Source organism: Haliotis rufescens, unplaced genomic scaffold (assembly GCF_023055435.1).
Source record: "Haliotis rufescens isolate VD_foot unplaced genomic scaffold, xgHalRufe1.0.p SCAF_17, whole genome shotgun sequence".
Classification (NCBI taxonomy): domain Eukaryota; kingdom Metazoa; phylum Mollusca; class Gastropoda; order Lepetellida; family Haliotidae; genus Haliotis; species Haliotis rufescens.
This window is the reverse complement of record NW_025963857.1, coordinates 7,155,323-7,177,467: the sequence shown is the minus strand read 5'-3', so window position 1 is coordinate 7,177,467 and position 22,145 is coordinate 7,155,323. Positions and strand designations below refer to the sequence as shown.

At 39.4% G+C, this 22,145-nt stretch overlaps 1 protein-coding gene across 3 annotated transcripts; it reads left to right on the top strand.

Moving 5' to 3' along the window:
- The first annotated feature begins 98 nt into the window (after positions 1-98).
- On the top strand, positions 99-14,159 carry LOC124138157 (regulation of nuclear pre-mRNA domain-containing protein 1B-like). 3 transcript variants are annotated; one of them, XM_046504723.2, is made up of 7 exons: positions 99-284; positions 4,914-5,043; positions 5,615-5,730; positions 6,658-6,782; positions 7,632-7,758; positions 9,232-9,407; positions 10,311-14,159. In XM_046504723.2, the coding sequence occupies exons 1-7, from the start codon at positions 134-136 to the stop codon at positions 10,455-10,457; spliced, it is 972 nt and encodes a 323-aa protein (XP_046360679.2). In that variant the 5' UTR covers positions 99-133; the 3' UTR covers positions 10,458-14,159. The 3 variants fall into 3 exon arrangements, with proteins under 3 accessions (XP_046360679.2, XP_048253429.1, XP_048253430.1); XM_048397472.1 differs by having other exon boundaries at positions 7,632-7,767; XM_048397473.1 differs by having other exon boundaries at positions 100-284; positions 5,615-5,724; positions 7,632-7,767.
- Positions 14,160-22,145: the final 7,986 nt, after the last annotated feature.

Sequence of the window (22,145 nt, the reverse complement as noted above, 5' to 3'; positions counted from 1 at the left end):
AAAATCTTATATGCATTGTATTTATCGTAAATAAAGGGTCCTGTATTATCCTATGTTTATGTTTTGGAATCGCCCACTCAACTTCCGTTTCAGGGAGCATTTATTGCATTAGAATACCCATCTACCAAACAACATGTCGTCTTTTTCTGATTCTAACTTCTCCAAAAAGCTTTTTGAACTGAACAACACACAACAGAGCATCCAGACGCTGTCCTTATGGCTGATTCATCACCGGAAACACTCGAAAACAATTGTACAAGTGTGGCACCGAGAGATTATGAAAGGTGATGTAAACAGCTGGAAAAGCAGTCACTGGCACTGTCCAATGCTGCCGAGATCAAAACAGAGCCAAATGTTGGGCAACAAGAACAGATAATATTTAAATGCCCAGTTATCATTTAAACAATTTTTATTCACAAGCAATCTAAGAGGCGTGTTTTTCTGTTTTGAATAATGTTTTTTTTTAAATCTGTCGTTGTTCATTTAGCTAATAACTGGATATGTTATTTAAAAGATGACAATATTGTTTTTATGAAAAAGGACTATGCCTACGTTGGCTACATAAGAATAGGTATTAATTTTGGTCCACCAAACAACTGTTAAATGTTTCTGACTCATGATTTTGTTTATGTAAAAAATACTTATTAGCCCAAAGATAGTGCTTGCAATGCCTGACATGCATGACCTACAGTGAAACTCGGCTCCAAACCATATCGTGTGGTGTATTTAGTTTGGTATAAGAACTTAGTTATTTTCACATTTCAGTTTTATCCTTTATGCTTTGGCAGCTTACATTCTCTTGCAACAATCCATGCTATGAATGAAAGTCAACGTACTAATATGTTTCAAAGTTGTATGTGTGTCTCTGTTTAGACATAGCAAAATGTCCTTATCTGAGGTGGCAAGTGTCACTTAGTCAATACAGTGATGTATATTCATTGTCAATAATCAGGACAAGTTACAGTGATTAATCATGAGCAGTTCTGGAAGACCCAAGTCTAGTTTATGGACATATTCTAATTATGCTTTAATGTTTCAAGGATTCTTTACTGCATAAACCATGTCAATCCAGCCCTAACTGTAACATCTTCATATAGACATCATGCTGACAGATCTTGACCCTCTTAGCTTCTTGAGATGTTATTAAATATAGAAAACATGACTTTTTCACAAGTTTGTTTGTGTTGTTATACATGTTGTATGATATCCTTTTGATTTAACATCATGCTCCTAGTCATGTCGTCAGCATTGTGTCCCACAAAGAAGAACAGTATCACCATGTTCCCAGAGAAGAGAGTTTTACACCCTATTCATTAGGAGTGGGATGAGCCCAAATTTACTACCCAGGTACCCTGCCCCCTATTACCCGACCCTACCCTACCTGGGTACCAACTGTTGGTCTCAAGAGATACAAAATGTCCGATTGGGAATTTGTTTACCAAAGCCCTGGCAAAACGTATTTAGATACATGTATTAAACAATCTGGTCATCCATACACTGAAGTTGACTCAAGTTATACCTTTATTCAACCATATGAAAAGTCAGAAGGAATGGGTGCATAGTCAGGAAGAAATGCAAACATTAGTGACATGTAGTGTAGTCATCGAGTTCGAGATAATTTTTGTCATTAAACAATATATCACGTGACTAACCATGGATCCGGGTAGTCCTGTGGGTAGCCGGGTCCTACTCGGCACCAACCCGACCCGGGTACCCGAATTTCCCGTCCAAGACCTACTATTCATTATCATGTGTAATACAAATAATTATGCACATGATCATGATGATGGCAAAGTTCATGTCACCAGCAACAGACATAATTTTTTTGTATGTTGAGTATGTGCCATTGATTTGAGAATCCGTACTGGATGCATAAATGGCGTCATACAACAATTGACTTCTAAATCTGCCTTAAATGAGACAATCCACTGTGAATGTGAGTCTTACATATGCAGTGTTCCTGTTTTCCGGTAATTACCTGTCTTTTACCGGTAAAATTAGGCTTGGACTGGGAATTCATAAGAAAGCACCTTATAAATCTTTGTTTTTGAACAAAACATTGGCTATATTCATGTTAGTATAGTTTCGAATGAAGGCAGCTTGTCTGTTACCATCAGGGTTTCCCCTTATCTATTATAAGTGCAAGCAAATTACATTTCGCTTTGCTATGAGGTTAACTATATATTTGTACCAACTTCTGCTTGAAATATTCTCTCCCCCCCCCCAAAAGAAAAATGTGACTGAACTTTATTTAAATGACATGTATATTTAATGAAGTTACTTCAGAGATGACGTCATTGCATTGAACATGATGTTAATAGAATTAAAACCAATTAATTATCATACTTTTTTTATTTGCTAACAGTTGAGACTGACAAAAATTAGGGGGTAATGGTAATGTTTAGTGTTGCCAGTCCTGGTGGTCTGGTAGTTTCAAAAGTAAACGGGACCACTGCATGTGTACAATAGGATTTAACATTATTGCTTTTGGGACACAATTACGAACAACACCATCAAGTATCAGGATTACATCTGTTGTACAAAAGCAGTATTATCGGGATTACACTAACAGTGTTGCTGGAGAGATAAAATCATTATTTCATTCATATATATATATGTTCATTAACTCAGGGGCAGTGGGTAGCCTCATGATCAGAGTGATCGCTCGTCGTGCCAAAGGCCCAGGTTCGTTCCCCTTCCATGATCCAAATTTCTGAAACCAAGGTCATCAATTTTCTCAGATATTCTAAGATTTATTTGTCCCATAATCCTCCCGATCTTGATAGAGATTTAAATCAAACCGAAGCTCTCTTTGTTGTAGTGAGATGACTAAAAGACATTAATTTACCTACCTTTAAAAATTGACTTTCACTTTGTGGTCTTTAGCAACCCATCCTTGCCGTAAAAGGCGACTAACGGGATCGGGTGGTCAGGCTCGCTGACTTTGTCGATGCATGTCATCATATCCCAATTGCATGGATCGATGCTCATGATGTCAATCACTGGATTGTCTGGTCCAGACTCGATTATTTACAGACAGCTGACATTTTGCTGTGTGTGGCGTTAAATAACAAACAAACGAACATGTTTTAGTCATCTTTGATCAATTGGTCGATCATTGAAGGATGATTAAATATGTGTCAAACAGACACTAAGGTAAATGCATAGATTGCTGTAGACTGTAACTTTCTGTCAAGACACGGATCGAGTCGATACTACGACAGTTTTGATGTGTGTTTCTTCGTTTTGTTCACTAGCATGGTGGTAGCGAGGATATATCATTCAGTCAAACTCTCTGACGTTTGTCAATGTAAACTAAAACACTGAAATCAAGATTAAAGTGTCTGAATGATCAGAAAGAACGCTTCTGTATGTATTCGTGCAAGGGAGTTCCCAGGGGTTCCCCCAGAATGTGGAAGTAGTCCGTCAGTGTTTACGTCATTTCAGTCTCGTGAAAAACGTATGAACGTCAAATTGTGTTGTTCATACACTGATTCACGGTCACGTGACTGACCTTTCGTCCAATGGAAAAGCTGTATAGCGTGTAAATTTTAATTTTTGTTTATTGTAGTATGAACTAAGTGTCTACCTAATGTTGAGAAAGCCATGATACCTATCAGGGTTAGAAACTAACAGTTTTTGTCCACTAGTCCTTATAATGATAACATATAGCAAAACCTTTAAAATGGGCCAATTTCTACTAGTCCTTAGGATACCTTTACTATTGGGCAGTTTGGTAAGGACTATAGGACTAGTGCCAATTTCTAACGCTGCCTATTGAACCATCAACATGGAATTATTTTCAAATTAAATTACAGCAGAAGAGAGGTGTGCGGTATTACCGGTATACCACAATTTGAAATACAAATAAATACGTATAACAACGTTTGGAACATACTGGTACATTGCGTTTGTCAAAGTTATGCATATTTTTTTCTTGTTTCTTGTTCAAAGTTTATACAAGTGACAAGTCTTACATTGTATTGTTAGTTGTTTTGTCTGTCTGGGAACTGTCAACTTTCAGTACAGAATGATAGACAAAAGTCATTTGTGTTATTTATATTTGGGTTCATAATGAATTACAGATGAAAGAATGCATGCAATATATTGTGTTATGTATTGCAATATATGAAATATTATTGCAATAATTTGTGATAAAAAGGCCAATGCAAATCACTAGATTCTGATGATCTAAAATGATGGAAAGTAGGTAAAATTAATATGAAAAGCACTTTATTAGTCCACTGAATGCAAACTCTCAATGTTCTCAACAAACTGGACAGCTAGGCTGCTAGGCTGAACAGCAAGACAGTAGGTTCCGCTAGGTTAAACAGCGACACAAGCTCAACAAACACTGCACAATGGCAACATATTCAGTTCACCTTTTAAGCAGGTTTCAGAACCAAAAGAATAATCTGAAATGTTTTACCACCTACCAATTAGGATTTATTTTCACTAAAATCAGAGGGGTTGTTTGGAAGCCTTGTGGTTAAGGCATTCGCTTGTCACACCAATGACCTGGTTCGGTTCCCCACATGGGAACATTGTGTAAAGCCCATTTCTGGTTTCCCCCATGTTGATGTTGGTGTAATATTGCTGAGAGCAGTGTAAAACCTCACTCACTCACTCACTCACTCACTCACTCACTCACTCACTCACTCGACCAGGAAACAAATGAATCCTGCCTTAGTGAGTCAGTATGGTTATAGCAATATTCCAGCTATATCATGGTGGGGGACACCAGAAATGGGCTTCACACATTGTACCCATGTCGGGAATCGAACCTGGATCTTCAGCGTGGCAACAGAACACTTTAACCACAAGGCTACCCGACTGCCCTGAATCCTGCCTGAATCCTGATGAGTGCAATGTAGTGAAGGTATTCAATGTGTGCTGTACTGTATGATCCACAGGGAAGACTAGTAAGAAGCTGACATTCTTCTATTTGGCCAATGACGTCATCCAGAACAGTAAAAAGAAGGGGCCAGAGTTCACCAGAGACTTTGCTACAGTCCTCCCTGATGCTGTCAGAATTGCATCAAAGTATGTGTTTTCTCTATTTATTAAGGTTTTTTCTTCGTGTATATTATGTATTTATTCTATTGATGTAGTTTCAATATTTATTGATGCATTTTCTGTATTTATTAATGTGGTCATAATGGCTAAGTTGGTATTGAAATAATACACTCACACAGTTGATTGAGTGTCATTGTGCTGAGACAGCATGGGATGTTATTTAATATATCAATCACTGGTTTGTCTGGTCCATCCCAAATTATCTACAGACCCCCATCATGTAGCTAGAATATTGCTGAGAGGGACATTAAACAACAAACAAACAAACTCAGTCTGGTTATTGCCGTGCACATGAATTAAAAACAATATATTTAGGAATTTAAGAAGGTAAGCGATCGATACGATATGGTTAACATCGTAAAGCTTAGACACTGCTTGGAAAGGAGGGTTTCCTGATATCAAGGGTTTCACTTTATCTGGATATGAATAATGGAGACTGACAGACTGCTGAGGAAGCTACGTAGACATTTCAGAATCCCGAAGAGCTCACTGAAAATACTGAATACATTGGAGAATATCATGGTGACTTTTCTTTCAGAGATGCTGATGACAAGACGAAGAGGTCACTTGAACGAGTGTTGAACATATGGCAGGAGAGGGGTGTTTATGTTAAAGAGTTCATCAGGTCCATGAAACACCAGTTAACAAGTAAGAGTAAGCGATTTTGTTTTTCTGTTTAAATTTCCACAAAGACTCCATAGCTGTTATAAATCTTATGTTAAGGTATGGGAGACAAGTGACAGTCATAGCAAAGGTATGGTGCTGGAAAACCTAGAAACATATTCAGTGCAAAGTAGCATTCGATACCATGATCATAGGTTTCTGGGGTGCCCAGGGTACACAACTCTGCACAACAAATTGTTGTGCGCCAGATGACTGGGTCACCTCTGACCCTCAAATTACACAGATGCCTTGAATCTCTAATCTCATAACACTAATGTTAAAAGATAAAAATGCAGTAGATCCTCAGATTCAAATACTATAGCTTCAAACCTCAAGAACCGTAGGACCCCTTCTCTTCCACATCACTATCTAGGCCACAATAAACATGATAAATTGCAAATCTTCTGTAAACATGAGGCATGTAATGTTTTCTGTCTTATTATTTTTTAAGCAAACTGTTCAAGGCATCTGCATAATTTGGGGGCCCAGTTGTATAAGGCACCATAATTTGCTGTGCAGAGTTGCGACTATTGGTCACAAACCTATGATCGTATCAAATCCTGGTTCGCCCTGATTGTTTCCAGGTTTGTCAGCACCATACTCTTGCTAGTGGGCTTCACGAACTTCATCACTTCAGGCTTTTTTCCCTTGTTAACTGACACTACATAAAATAACTGGAATACGGTTCAGAGCTGCGTTAAACCCATCTCACTAACTCACTCGAATGGTTGTCATTCACACATAGCATAATTGTTTGGTAAGACTCAATACATGTTTTTTCTTATAACAAATTTCTTCTTATGTAGATACTTTGGGACAGTGGAATGATGTGAGGTCGTGGTAGTGTGGATGGGGATGGAAATCTGATGTATATGTTATTATGGCTTTATATGTGCATGTTTTGTGTGACGTTTGAAGGCACCCCCACTGTGGTCCAGCCTGAACCGGTTCAGCCGGCGGTGAAGAAGAAGAAGCACGATCAGCACTTCCTGTCTCTCCGGGAGGAAGTGGAAGCCATGGAGCCCCTCCCCATCCCTCCTGATGTAAGTGAGAGAGTCCGTGGACGTAACACCACGTGGCATATCAGTTCATGGCCCGACAGCTTAACGTAGTTGTAAATCTTGAAGTGATGCAGATTGTAGATAGAACATGGAATGGATACTGACATACATATCAACACAGACTGGTATTATTTTGCTAAAACTTTCGCTGTTATTGTTCGTTTGTCATGCCAAAGACCCTGGTTCGATTCCCCATATGGGTACAGTATGTGGAACCCATTTCTGGTGTCCCCCGCTCTGATAATGCTGGAATATTGCTAAAAGCGGCGCAAGACCATACTCACTCACTCACTCACTCACTCACTCACTCACTCACTCACTCACTCACACAGTAAAACGTGCAGGTTGGATGTCTATCTGAAAACACTAAAACTTCATTAGTTTTCGAAATATACAGTTTGTCTATGATTGCACTTATGCTTGTACTGGTTGTTGGATGAGTGAGTGAGAGTGGTTTTACGCCTCTTTTAGCAACATTCCATCAATATCACCGCGGGGGACACCAGATATGGGCTTCACACATTGTACCCATGTGGGGAATTGAACCCGGGCCTTCAACATGACAAGCAAACGTTTTAACCACTAGGCTACCTCACCATCCCCATGTTGTTGGATGAGAATTTGCAGCTGACCTCAAAGTGCTACCCATTCAGACCATGGGATCAGATGGTCACAATGCTGGACATGTCTCATTGTACATTGAGAGTATTGGTTAATTTACTGCTTCACCTGACCGGACTTGTAGTGTTGGCATAAAACAACATTCACTCAGTCCCTGACAAGTTTCTCTGGAAGATGCCTACTGATGCCTAACTATTATGTCTGTTCCAGGCTGATAATCTCATCAAACGTTTGTCAGACCTGGAGAGTTCAGCTTCCAGTGACGCTGCAGTCAGAGAAAAGATTGCGGCCTTACCCCAGGAGGTCTCCGACATTTCTCACCTTGACAAAATTCAAGGTAAACAAGGTGACAGGACTTAGGGTTTTTTTCATTTCTAACACTGTAGTTAGCTGACCTCTAATCCAATAGGTGTTTTAAGTGTATTCTCAAGTCAAGCGTTTTCTTTTCAGATTGTCTTGGTCAAAATGCAGGAGACAAAATTATACAAATGTCAACTACGTAGTTATTAATTCTTGAAATAAATATACCAAACAAACATTAAATGATGTTCGAAGCATTTTTTGTTTGTGTATTTTTTTTAATCTCATCCATAAAGCCAGAAAGGTATTTGCCTGGTCTTAACACGCTTTTATTGGTTGTTGGATTTCATTTTTTCTCTTTCCTAATTTGCGGGGTGGTCAGGTAGCCTAGTGGTTAAAGCGTTGGCTCATCATGCCAAAGATCCGGGTTCGATTCCCAACATGGGTACAATGTGTGAAGCCCATTTCTTGTGTCCCCCGCCGTGATATTGCTGGAAAATTGCTAAAAGCAGTGAAAAATCAAAACTCACTCACTCACTTTCCTAATTTGCTCCTTTTTGCCAATTATGTTTTTGATAGAAGCAATAAGTTTATATATGTATGTTCAATAACAGCAAGGATAATTGTTACAGTAATGTCAACATGATACAGTCGGAATATTGCTAACTTTGGCATAAAACAACGTTCACACACTTCCCATCCCCTGATCCCTGTGTATAGCCAACCAATGAGAATCAGAAAGTTACAATGTATGATCACTGTTGCCAGGCCCAGACTTTATTTTTTACAGGCTGCTGTGATATAACTGAAATATTGCTGACTGCGGCATGTTTTAGTTATTGTCATGTAAAGTAATTCAGTTCATGGCTGAAATACTAGTTCTCATCATTATGGCTTATTGAGTAAAGAAGACAATCGGTAGCATGTCATATACTCATGGACAAAAATAAGGTGAAATGTGACAGGAAGCTTTATGTGCAGATCTCAAACATGATTCAGTTTGCTGATGAAGTGAACAATATCTTTACCTTTTTTTATTAATATGTCTGGGGTTATTTCTTCTTTCAATGTGATGATACAATTGTCATAAATTTTAATCATGCACTACTGACAAAAACTGGAAAGAGTGTATAGGCTTGTAAGGCCTGCTGTAAATTGCAAAAGGTCACCCTGAGGTACTTTGGCAGTGTCACACAATACCAACTTTTCACTTCATTTCTTTTTTTAAGCATCTGGTTTGAACCAAGTAGGAAATTGATAGGTGTCCCCTTATTTTATTCCATGAGTGTATTTCAATTAACTAACGGGATCGATCGGGTGGTCAGGCTTGCTGACTTGGTTGATGCATGTCATCGTATCCCAATTGCGTGGATCGATGCCCATGCTATCAATCACTGGATTGTCTGGTCCAGACTCGATTATTGATGGACACATTTATCATATAACTGGAATATTGCTGAGTGTGGCGTTAAACAACAAACAAACAAACATTCATGTCACTGTTTTACAGACAAGGAATCAGCAGATCGTCTGTCGAAGCAGGTAGAGAGTGCGTGTATGTTGCTGTCGGACTACAACCAGAGACTCAACTCAGAGCTGGAGGAGAGGAAGAAAGTTGCCCGGATGCTTCACGACTTTATACAGCATCAGAGAGAATGTCTCACCGAAGCAGAAAACAGGATGACGGTAACGGGTTCTCATTTTGTGCATTCACTCGTCAGAACGATGAAGGAATATTGCCCAAACTGCTGATTGATATTGCTATCATACCTACTCAATGCTGTGATATGACTGGAATACTGTTAAAAGCGGCATTAAACACAACTCACTCACTCAAATACTAAGAATATATTTGTGCCCATGTTACATGCCCCACATTATTTATGGCAGGCTCATCATTAAACAAAGAGATCTGGGTCTGTTTCACAAGCCTATCTTAAAGTATGGGAGTTATGATCACCTTAGTGCTAAGATCGCTTTGTGAAACAGGGCCCTGTCCATCTTCCCGAGACAAGGGTGTGAACTGACTCTAAGATAAAGTTTCAACCCTTGCCAAACTACACTTGATTTTTGGTGGCTCAATCCTTTCTATGGCCCTTCTATATCCCTCCTATGGCCCTTCTATATCCCTCCTATTGACCAATCACATTCCACCTCTCATATCACTTGCATTTGCTTCAAACAAAATGGCAGTGAAGACGATCTGATGAATAATCAAGATCTATGTTGTAATGAATCAATTCATTTGAACACCTTGATTACAAACGTGAAACAAATTTGGAAAATATCTGTCGGCGCTCAGTTGACAGTACACATGCTTTACAAATCAGGCCGTCGACTGAAATCTGCAGGTTGAAAACCATATTGTTTAGGGATGTCTAGTTCGTTGCACGAATTTGATTGGACTATGCATAGGCTCGTTAGTCCAGCCAAAATGTAACTCCAGAATTCAAGCCTAGTTCAGCAAGGGTAAAAACTGGACTTTTACAGTCAGTTAACTCCCTTGCCTTAGGGAGAGGGGCTCTGGCTTAAATTCCTGTCAGTTATATTGCTGATGCAGTATAGTTATTCTTCGTTTCTGTTTTACAGGAATATAAAGGCAAACTAGCGAAAGTGACGACAGTACGTCAAGAGCTGAAGTCTCACCTGCAGAACCTCCCCGATCTCACTCTCCTCCCTGACGTCACAGGGGGACTTGCCCCCCTACCATCTGCGGGGGACCTCTTCAGTTTATGATAGTCATGTGACTACTAGACACACTTGGAAACATTAGGCTGATATCAAATGTAACGAAATAAACTGATGATATTGAAGGTATTGATCCAGAATAATTGAAGTTTAGGGCAAATGTTGGGGCAACATAACAGGACTGGCAGAATGGTGTATTGAGTCGTCTGATTGTGATTTTATGTGAATGGAAGATTTTTGGTTAAAACATGGTAGTTCACAGCTGCCTCATAGTGATTTGTCATCTCTGAGGCCAATCTATTGTCTTGTACAGATACCTTGGTCAATGTGCCAAGAAAGAAGGGGCAAATTAGGAACAGTTTAGACTGTTTTCAGGGTTGGTTCAAGGTTAATTTAACAAAACAATTGTAGCAAGGATGAATCTTAACCTGAAACATCTACTAGTCAGACTGTGATGATGTATAAGGACACCCCCTTTAAAGAGACAGTACATCGACGGTTCTGTGTTTTATATTATCCTTGAAATAATCTCCGAGTGTGACGTCTCATGCCCGATGCAGTTGTCAAACCAAGACACTAGAGCTCCACACAGTGAATCTGACAATGCAAGTGCTGCGCAGAGTAAACTAGCTTCGGGAATGTTTTTTTAATTAGAGGCAAATTGAAGTGAAAGCTTGTGTGTTTTTCTGATGGATGATTCACTAAATTGCCAACGTGATTAGATCAGAAGCAAGTGTTTATCAAATCCTAGATTACAATACAGATATGCCTCAGTCGTATGAAGCCAATCACTGTCCCTGCGGCCAGCTGCTCTATACTGCTGTAAAAAAGTGAAGGACCATCTGATTCGTTCATATTGCAATTGTTGATTGTTTTGGCATGACAGATTAACTATAGTAATATGAAAGAATCGGGTGATCCTTTACTTTTTTTTAGTAGTATATATATATTTTAACAAACGTTTTGGTTTGCTCATCTTTAAAACAAGGCCTGCTGAATAAGAGATGCTGGTATTGTGTGTGCAGCATCTGTTTCCATTAGTTACAAATGAAAGGATGTTGTCCTGGGCTGTATTTGAAGCAGGGAGGTAAACACACTAAACACAGTATCAGTACTGGAAACAGGGATCCGGAAACGGTCATACGCGATTGGGAATCTCAAATGTCCGATTTAAAATATTGCTTACCAGACATTTAAATTTTTCTGTCCGAAGGGCTCAATAACGTGGAACCACTAATTAACTTGTAATGTGTGTGAAAAGTTGTACAAAAATACGCTATTTGAAGTGGGCGTGGCCTAAATGCAAATGTCCGATTGGGATTTTAAATTTTCCGGACCCCTGACTGGAAAGTAATGTTCAGGGTTCAGTTTTGGTTTTAAACTTTTATATGTTTTTTTATGTCCTTTTTAGAATGTCATCCATTATTTGTTTAAGTATTTCATTATAATGTTAACCAGGAAATGTATCAGTAACCATGATTGAATTTCATGTATAATGCTCTCAATACTTAGTCAAGTTTGGTAAAATTTGCAAATATGCAGTTCTCACCCTTTTATTGCAAAATACAAACCATATTTTTAAAGATTGACTGATCTCTAAAACCAATTTAAAGAAAGGCATTTAAGCAACATTTAAAGGGAGACTTTGGTTGGGGTGTCAGTCCCAGCATAGAGACAATATACTCATTATGATTACATAGAAGGGGGTGTTTGATTGCACAAAGGCAATTTACATTGTTTTAATCAGAACCCATATTCCTGTGAGTTTCATCCCCTTTAAGTGTCTGCTATCTTTCATGGTAGTCGTGCGTAGCAATAGCTGGATGTCTGATCAGTAACACACAGTGTCCAATACATTCAAGGCACTCACTACCTGGGGGTTAAAGAGTATCAGAATGGGGATAGGGGTATATTTTCATGTCAAAGAGATCCTTGATGCCCAAGTTGTTTCACCATGTTTCACCATGTTTCACCATGTTTCACCATGCCACGCAAAATGATTTAAGTTGTACGTACATGTATTCAGGGGCATGTTTGATCCTTTCCTTATGATTCATTTGAGGTGTTGCATGTTCTGCAGTTGAAACTGGTATTTGGAGTTCATTTTTCATGTTCATCTTTGCATTTATAACTAAGTCCACAAATCAAACTGTTTTGTGTGTCGTAATCTTGTTTTGTCATGTCCATGATGTCAGCTTGTGCTGTTGTATCAATATGATACGAGTCTTCCATAAGAACATTCTTTATTAACATGGGCTCGGCATGGGTCATCTACTTGACCAGGGTCTGAGGTCTCACAACATGCTGGCAGGGTCTGCTTGTCTCGGGTTTGAATCACAGAAGCCCCATGACTATGATCCTTCATCAGCCACATACTAGTTCTTGAATGGATGAGACAGTTGTGGTTAACGCCACTTTGAGCAGTATTTCAGTTAAATCACGGCGTGTCAGCTTAAAGCAGAGGAAAGCCTTAAGTAATAAAGGTCTCAGACGTTAATCACTTCGATGAAACCCACAAGCTATGGTGCTGACAAACCCAGACAAAATCAGGGCGAACCAGGATTTGAACCCACGACCATAGGTTTCTGGCATGCCTAAGGGACACAACACTGCCAAACAAATTGCAACAAAAGAGATTTAGCCACCTGTTTCCGTACCAGTTCCCGAGAATTGTTCACAAGAGACTAATCATCTATGACTGGAATAACTTTGCCCTTACCGGTGACACACAGCGATATATTGAAATACATTTAGGGCAGTCCCATTAGATCAGGTCTTTTACCTGATTTGATACCTGTCATCGTCTACGATCTGAAAAAAAACTCCAACTCACTCACACTCCCTGTATATTGAAATGTATAAACATTTATTAGATATTTGATCATTCTCTGATACAAAAATCAATATCCCCATCACGTGTGAGTGGTATGGTAGATTGAAATTATTTACCCAGTTTACACTTGTGGGTGTAACTTAAATTGTAAATGCTCATTGCAGGCATTTGATTGGCTGTTTTATGGTTCATGGACAAGCATTTGAGAAAGATATTTAGTCCCCCTGGTTCTTCAGCTACTGACATGAAGCAATCGTGACAAACGTTCATGACAAGGGGTATTTTGGTAATCGGGTGAGTGAGTGAGTTGGATATACGCTACTTATTTCTGTCCTATCATAGGGGTGGGTGGACATCACTAATGGGATTCACTCATTGTACAGAATCAAACCTGGTACTTAATTTGTCTGAACAAGCCAAACCTATAACCTGTCTACCACCACCCCTTATTCCACAATTGGTGCAGTATGAGTGAATGAAAACAGATGCTTGAGTGAGTGTCAGTCAGATATCAGAGGATTGATATGGGTGTTATGCTTTTATCTTTGATAGCCTTTATTATAGCTTAGTATCACAATGAATATGTACCAGCGATCATGCTTTTTGTGACTGAAGGATTATTGCCTTTCAGAAACTTTGAGATGTAGCCATAAGTAACTGTGAGATTAGATGTTTACATTTTTGGAGAAAAAAAAATTTCAATGGTTGCATCTGGATACAAATAAAAGACTGAATTTCATTTTTGTCATTTGAAAATCAAACCCAATATTTACAATTAATCAGAAATAATGATTGGTTGTTGGTTTGGTTTGTTGTTTAACGCCGCACTCAGCAATATTCCAGCTATATGACGGCGGTCTGTAAATAATCGAGTCTGGACCAGACAATCCAGTGATTAATATCATGAGCCTCGATCTATGCAATTGGGATACGATGACATGCATCAACCAAGTCAACTAGCTTGACCACCCAATCCCGTTAGTCGCCTCTTACGACAAGCATAGTTGCCTTTTACGACAAGCATGGGTTGCTGAAGACCTATTCTTCCCCGGATCTTCATGGGTAAGAAATAATGATTGGAATCATTGCGGCCTTTCTGTGTGATAATACTTGTATAAAGTATCTGCACTAAATATGTAAAAATATACCAAAAATTGCATCGAATTAAATTGAAACACAGAATTCTATTTTTTATACCAAAATCAAACCCAATGTATATAATTATCCAGAAATAGTTGTGATCAGAATCAATGAGGCCTCTGTATAATATGAAGTATATGCATGACTAAATGTACCCCCATCTGTTCAACGTTTGAAGCAGTCTTGTCTGGACGTTTTCTGTTTGTTTTTTCAACAAGTCCCATAGTGGTGTGTGTTGTTCATTGTAAATATGTGTTTTATTTGAATACCAGCTTCCCGTCTCATGTTCCAAGTTTGCTGCTGAGTTGTGTTCGTTCAAGTGTATATCAGATTGTCATTGAATAATGGAAGAAGTGTGATCATGGTATACTATAATGAACCAAAAAGCTGTGGATCATGAATATTTGGGGGAATATCTTTTTTGTAGTGAAGACTAAGCACACAATTTGCCAAAATTATCCCCCCAAAATATTCATGATCCCTAACTCATGGTCAGTATAGTATTGGTATGTTTAAATCTTGTATTCCATGTGACGAAGTGTCATATTTCAACAGTAAGCAAGGGCTGAGCTTTATTGAAGAGGGATTTAGTAATTAGTCTTTCACAATTGATTGGTGACCATAAACCTGTGCTATAAGGTAATTTAAATCCTAAAAAAAACTGATTTGATGAAGAGCATATTTTCACTCCACAGAGCATTTCAGCATTCTTTGTTTTGCCAGATGTAGTGTCCATTAGGGCTGCAACGAATAGGCTATGAGGTGAATACGATACGTATCAAGAATATAGGGTAACGAATATGAATATTTATTCACGAATACAGTTACAGGTCAGTATCAGTTGATGTATTATTTATTGTATTCAGTGAAACAATAACAAAAATAAATTGTTGACAGAGTTAATGATTTTTTAATTTATTATACATGCTATGTACTGCACTTATCCAGGTACCAGTATCTGCTAAAATGCAACAATGACCACATTACTGTCAAATTAAATATAAATATCTTTGAAGAAATCTTTGTATGGATATAATTAGTTCTTATGGATATTTTTAGTTAAAAAACACTCATTTTATTTTTTTCGTAAATATTCAATTCTTGTGACCACAAATGACTAATTCCATTCATGAAGGGATACAGTTCGATTCACCGAATACATGTGTCCATACTTTTTCAATCATTTGTATGGCTCAGTTAATGATTCATTCTTTGGAACAAATCTATATTACTCAAAAGAAGTTAAAGATTTTTTTCAAATGACTAGAGTTGATCTGGCATGGCCATGACAGATTAATCATAGTCATATGAAAAATAAATAAATTTGGTGTTATTTAACTTCTTTTGAGTAGCATATTACGAATAGTTGTGGATATTGAAATTTTAACATTTCCTGAAGACAAGTGAACATTGTAACACTGCATGTCAGTATATTTATATTTTGGTCTGTATATATAATAAACTATGATTGTTAAAGACACTGGTTACTCAGTCAAAGAGTCGGGGCGGTGAGGTAGCCCGTTATTAGCCTAGTGGTTAATGCGTTCCCTCATGAAGCCAAAGACCTGGGTTCGATTCTCAACATGGGTATGAAGCCCATTGGTGTCCCCCGCTGTGACATTGCTGGAATTTTGCTGAAAGCAGCCTAAAACCATACATAAAACTCACTCACTCAAAGAGTCCCTTAAGTTCACACGAGGCCATGCTGGATATTGAAATATGGCTGACACCCAGTGAGGAGGTGGTACATGTTTAGAGAGGTAATGTTCTTGGTTGATAAGTCCCGAGTCTCATCAGTTTCACAAGTGTGTATGAGAGGCAACTCATGTGTTGGTGATGAAGGACCCTCCTATTGTATATATCTGGAATAAACTATGCAACATAGTAAACACAGTCTTGTTTATTGTTTACAATGTTTTGTCAGCTGCACCTCAGGCCAAGGGCGGTGAGGTTAGTTTGTTTGTTTGTTTGTTTGTTGTGTAAAGCAATATTCTAGCTATATGACGATGGTCTGTAAATAATTGAGTCTCGACCAGACAATCCAGTGATTAATGACATCGTGAGCATCGATCCAGGCAATTGGGATACGATGACATGCATCAACCAAGTGAGCGAGTCTGATCCCGTTAGTAGCCTATTAGGCAAGCAAGGGTTGCTGAAGACTTCATGGATTGGTGGCGAGGTAGCCCAACTGCGGCCTTAAACCACAAACAAACCTTTCCAAACCCTTGAACTGTGTGGAAAGGAACCATGTTCCCAGTCACAGTCCTCATGTTTAGGTTGGTTGGTTTGTTGTATATCGCCTCACTCAGCAATATTCAAGCTATATGACGGCGGTCTGTAAATAAACCAGTCTGGACCAGACAATCCAGTGATTGATATCATGAGCATTGATCCACGCAATTGGGATCAATGACATGCATCAACCCAGTCAGCGAGCCTGACCACCTGATCCCGTTAGTCGCCTTTTACGACAAGCATAGTCGCCTTTTACAGAAGCATGGGTTACTGAAGACCTATTCTAACCAGGAATCTTCACGGGGCTCATGTATGCATCAACTCGCAGTTCTTTCTCAACTCAACTAATACCAAGAGCCTATGAATAGGTTGAAAATTGTGTTATTATATGTTTTGACCGGTATATATCTTAAAATACAGAGTAAGTGGTACATTTGGTGGTGCATCTCGATCTTGTGTCCTTTGCTGACTGTACAGAGTTTAATCCGTGATTTGCTACGATGTCGACCCTGGATGTGTCAGGGCTTTCCTCACACCCTCTCAGTTTTGACTGAACCCCTGCAATGTTAGATCAACTCGCTGATCACCTGGGGATTCAGGATTAGAACTGGTGATCTGGCTCTATGATTTGGTTTATTGCGTGTCATCGTACCCCTACGCCTGGATCGTTGCTCACAATATTGATCACTGGATAGACTGGTGTTGCTGAGTGAAGTGTATAACACAAAATAAACAAACACCTACTTAACTAAAGAGTATACATCTCATGCACTATATATTCAGCTGTATCCTTAAGTTTCAGAAGGGTACTAACCACAGAGTACAGATGCAAAGAGAAGGTTGGTATATGATGAGTCCATTCGGTGCACACCGCATACTGCCTCTGATGTAAAGCATCGTCACTTGGCACAGATGAGTGAGAGAGTGAGTGCAAATGTTGTAGATGGTCGAGACTGGGTCAGATAAACCCGTGACTGAAAGTATAAGCATCGCGCTAGACCACCAGGGAAGTCACACAGTCTGGCCAACCAATCACCACTTTAGCTGGCTCTTTAAAGCATGAGATAACGGGGTCCTGCATAGATGATAGGCTCCATCCGGTTTATATACTTTAGATTGTCCGGGGTCAGGTCAGTCAAAAAGAAACATTTTTTTTACGTGGATGTGTTTGTGTATGTACATGTAGGTACGGAAATATGATTATCACACAAAACTAAGGAAGAAATTTGTAAAGTCAGACCAAGAAACTAAGTTGTACTTAAGGAGTCTTCATGACTATCAAGATAACTGTAACTTGTTTCTGAGTATAGTATGTACTTATCTCCTGAACTCCGCGATCTTAAAACCATATTTTCTCTGCAAAAAAACACACGTAAAAGTAGTAATATCTGACAGTGTAGCCGACATCCATACAAAATTAATACCAAAAATGAATTGGTCCTATCTGCATGGATTGGGATTGATTTGTGTGTGAAGAAGGCGGCACCAAGGAAATTTGGTGAAAAGGTTGGAAAATTTAAAATAAAACAACAACGCGGGAGCCTGGCGCCGAAACAGCCAACACAGCACGCACGCAGCATCACTTGCTGGGGTTTGAAAACGTTGGGTTTTCATTTGCATGCCATCGCAATCTTACAGCAAGTGAACAGCCAAAATATGCTGACGGAAACCCAACGCAACAATGCCATCGGCCGACTGCAAATAGGAGAATCATCTTCAGCTGTAGCCAGGTTTTCGCGGGAACGTTATTCACGAAACTGCATACAGGAAGTGGACAGATTTGGTGGTGGTAGTGCTATGCTGTGGGCAGCCATCTCCTACACTGGTAGAACAGACTTGGTGCCAGTTCTGGGAAATTTAACGGCACAACGTTACACGGATCAGATTTTTCGGACACAGGTTTTTCCCATTATGCAACAAGTGAACGTCATTTTCCTACAAGACAAAACCCGACCACACATGGCAAGACTGACAACAGTTTTCTCAGGAATCACAACATCCAGGTCCTGCCATGGCTCTCAATATGGAACCTGGGTCAATGTTAAAGATGTGCGCCAATTTTGAACAATCGATTTCCATCAGTTGACTATCTGTACGATATATAAGATGCACATCTAAAAATCACTTTTGCGTTTCTTTTTTTTGTAGAGTATATATAGCAACCTGATTCGAGGCTTTGGCATAGGTTTATAACACATTATACCCGGTCTACCAAGATATTATAAGGCGATAAGTTAATACAATGATATGGTCTCCATTGAGGATAACGTTTAACATAAGCGACCTGTAATCTGACACGTGTGTGTATGTCCAAACAACGATACTGTCACTTGTATCCACAAAGAGGAAGGCCTCTGGATGCCGGCGCTAGACGCGCGGGGGACCATGTACACACACAACATAAGTCAAATGCTTTCCGTTTTTGTTAACTGAAAACAGGACAACATCACCATAATTTACAGTTTGGGTTGGTATACGTTGTTAGTGTGCGCATAGTTAGTTATATGACTGAAAAGATCTAGCTACTTTTGTACATAGATTGTGCAGGTAAGATATGTTTGCTCACCGGATGTTTCAAGAACGAGTCCTTTTGAATACTACTTTTCTTTTTGAATAATTCTATATGGCCAGCCATAACAACAATATTATTTGCGCGATGTCCAGCGAAAAAAAACCCCTCAAAACGCTGATGCACAAAGAAAACGCATAACCATATTTTCAAGCATCAGACAAGATGTGTTTTTGTGCTCAAATCCATCTCGAAACTCATCGAATGAAATGTTTGATTATCCCATGGCTAAATGCACAGAACAACTGGCCATTTCGCCAAATATTACAAAAAATCGAATGTGCGTTTTCAAAGTGTTTCATCAGTATATCAACCTTGCCGAACAAGGCTGGAATTACTGGGCTCGATCGTAGCGCGACCAGTGGCTATTACCAGTTATGTCCCATCTAAGCTTCTCCTTTGGACCAATCAGATTCCACCTCTCGTATCACTTGTGTTTGCTACACACAAAATGGTGGCGCCAAGTCAGGACGATCTGATCGATAATCAAGATCTATATTGTGAAAAAACGGGTCTTACATCGCGAAATGCACCAAATAACGTGAGCACCTTGATTAAAAACATGAAAAGATTTGGAAAATATCTGCTGACAACGAGTTGGCGGTGCACATGCTTTGCAAAACCTGAACTCGACCGAAATCTGCACGACAGTTTACGAACCGGATTTCGATTTCGTTGCGCGATTTTGATTGGACTATGCATAGACTCGTTAGTCCAACCAAAATGTAACTCCTTAATACCAGCCTAGTTCGGCAAGGGTGGGAACTGTACTTTTATAGTCGGTTAACTCTCTCGCCTCGGGAAGATGGTTGGTGCGCAATCAACTGAGTGACCGATCCTGACCACCCGATCCATTTGGTCTTCTCTTACGACAAGCATAGAGTTTTTGGTTTGGTTTGTTGTTTAACGTAGCACTCAGCAATATTCCAGCTATATGACGGCTGTCTGTAAATAATCCAATCTGGGCCAGACAATCCAGTGATTAATATTATGAGCATCGATCCACGCGAGCCTGACCACCCGATCCTGTTAGTCGCCTTTTACGACAACTATGCTTGAACAAGAAACAAACATAGAACATAAAGAAAATTTAAGTCAGAAACTAAACTTGAACCCTATTTAGAACACAGTACGATATAAAAAACACCGTACATACAAAGGCTGAGTGACCACAGACCAAAACTTGAACTGGGAAGAAGAACAAGACCACCTACACCTTTGGAAGAACGTCTCTGTGATCACTGCTCAGTCCTTGAAGATGAAGAACACTATCTGATATCAGAGACCATATAATAGTATATATTAGTACTCATCCGTGAAGAGATCACTCGTTTAATACTGAAAACCAAACAAGAAATTCTAAACAAGACAGTTTCGGAAACTTACCGATGCGTGCGCAGTCCCTAAGTCAGAACGGCATAGACATATTATGGAAATCCGGGGAATTGGGTCTCGAAACCCCCGAGTACATTTTGAATACACTTTGGTGGCACAACACGACACATTTGGGGCTTCGCAGCGTTACTCCCCATAGAAATATGCACTAGGGAGACGTGATGTTAAATCAAGATGGAAATGGCATGGAGTACCTGCAGTTTGCTGAGCGGCAAACCAAAACACGCACTGGTGTAAACATCCGGGATGTTGGACTGTCACGCCGAAAGCTTGGGCAACAGGTGACAATCGCTGCCCCGTCCTTGCGTAAAAGTGCTATGCTAAACCTTAGACCAAATGGTCTTAGTGGCCATGACGCGCCTTTCTACTTGGCAACAAATTCTCAAACTGCTCCCGCTCCGACACATCCTTGGTTTAAGCGACAACCTGTTGGCATCAACAAGCTTGGGTCCATGAGGAAACGCATGGCAGCAAATGCAAAACTTGAATCTACCAAACGGTTGACGAATCATTCCGCCCGAAGTATCTGGTCCAAACTCTTTCTGAGAAAAATGTTCCACCTACACAGATAATGCAAATCAGTGGCCATAGAAATGTGCAGAGTGTCAATAAATATTCACAAATTTCTGAAGAGCAGCACAAACACATCAGTAAAGTGATTGACAGGCCTGGTGATTCTTGCACTTCACAATCACTGCTCTGTTTTCGGACTTGTCAACCGTCGACCGTCCCTGTTCCATCCCAAACTTTCAATGTGACAGCTAGCCAGCCCCGCACACTCAGCTCTATCTTCATTCACTGGGACGATTTCGTCTTGGACCAAGATATACCACTTAAAGAATTCCCACTCAACGACCAGGGTTAGTTTCGGATGACGCTTGGTCTGAATAGATTGACAGTGATGTTACCGCTACCAAGCCGTCGGTAATACCTCCCAAGAAGTTTCACTCAAAGAAAAAAGATATGAGTGACAATATGACGGCTGTCTACGAGCGTATAGGTTTCGTGGGCGTGTGTAGAAAAAGCCGACCCGATATCAAAAGTATTTTAGAACTTATTCTATTTGTTTTTAAAATCAGTTTATATATTTCATTTTATGTATAACTATTATAAATAAACAAATATACCAAATCTACTACGAACGACACTGAAAAGTACGATCCAGTAAATTGCACAGGAACTCAGGAAGTGTGAATATAACTCATCCAGACGCAAGACGGACACTTGTAACAGATCACCGTATTACCGATGTTCACAAAATATATCTCCAGATATATCTTCATATCATATAATAAATAAATCCAGGTTAGATTTACTTGCAAAAATGCATGGTCACCAGCTGGTGTGAATGCTTTACTATTAGCCAGAAAAAAATCATGTAAACTCGCTCCTATTTTATAATCCTATAATAATTCCAATGAATTAAAAATACACATTAAACTACGAGCGTTGCTAAATGAATGTTCGATGTGTCCAGCAATACGTTTCGCAAGTAATCAAATGGTATTGGTTAATGCCTGTTTGGGGCTAGCAGTGATAATGGGGTTTGCCGGAGCGAGAT

What these genes read in the sequence shown, in the direction of transcription:
- LOC124138157 (XM_048397472.1), top strand. Translation starts at nt 134, where the DNA reads ATGTCGTCTTTTTCTGATTCTAACTTCTCCAAAAAGCTTTTTGAACTG. An exon ending in GCACCGAGAGATTATGAAAG is followed by an intron (nt 285 to 4,913) that starts GTGATGTAAACA and finishes TATGATCCACAG; the next exon opens with GGAAGACTAGTAAGAAGCTG. An exon ending in ACACCAGTTAACAAGTAAGA is followed by an intron (nt 5,731 to 6,657) that starts GTAAGCGATTTT and finishes TGACGTTTGAAG; the next exon opens with GCACCCCCACTGTGGTCCAG.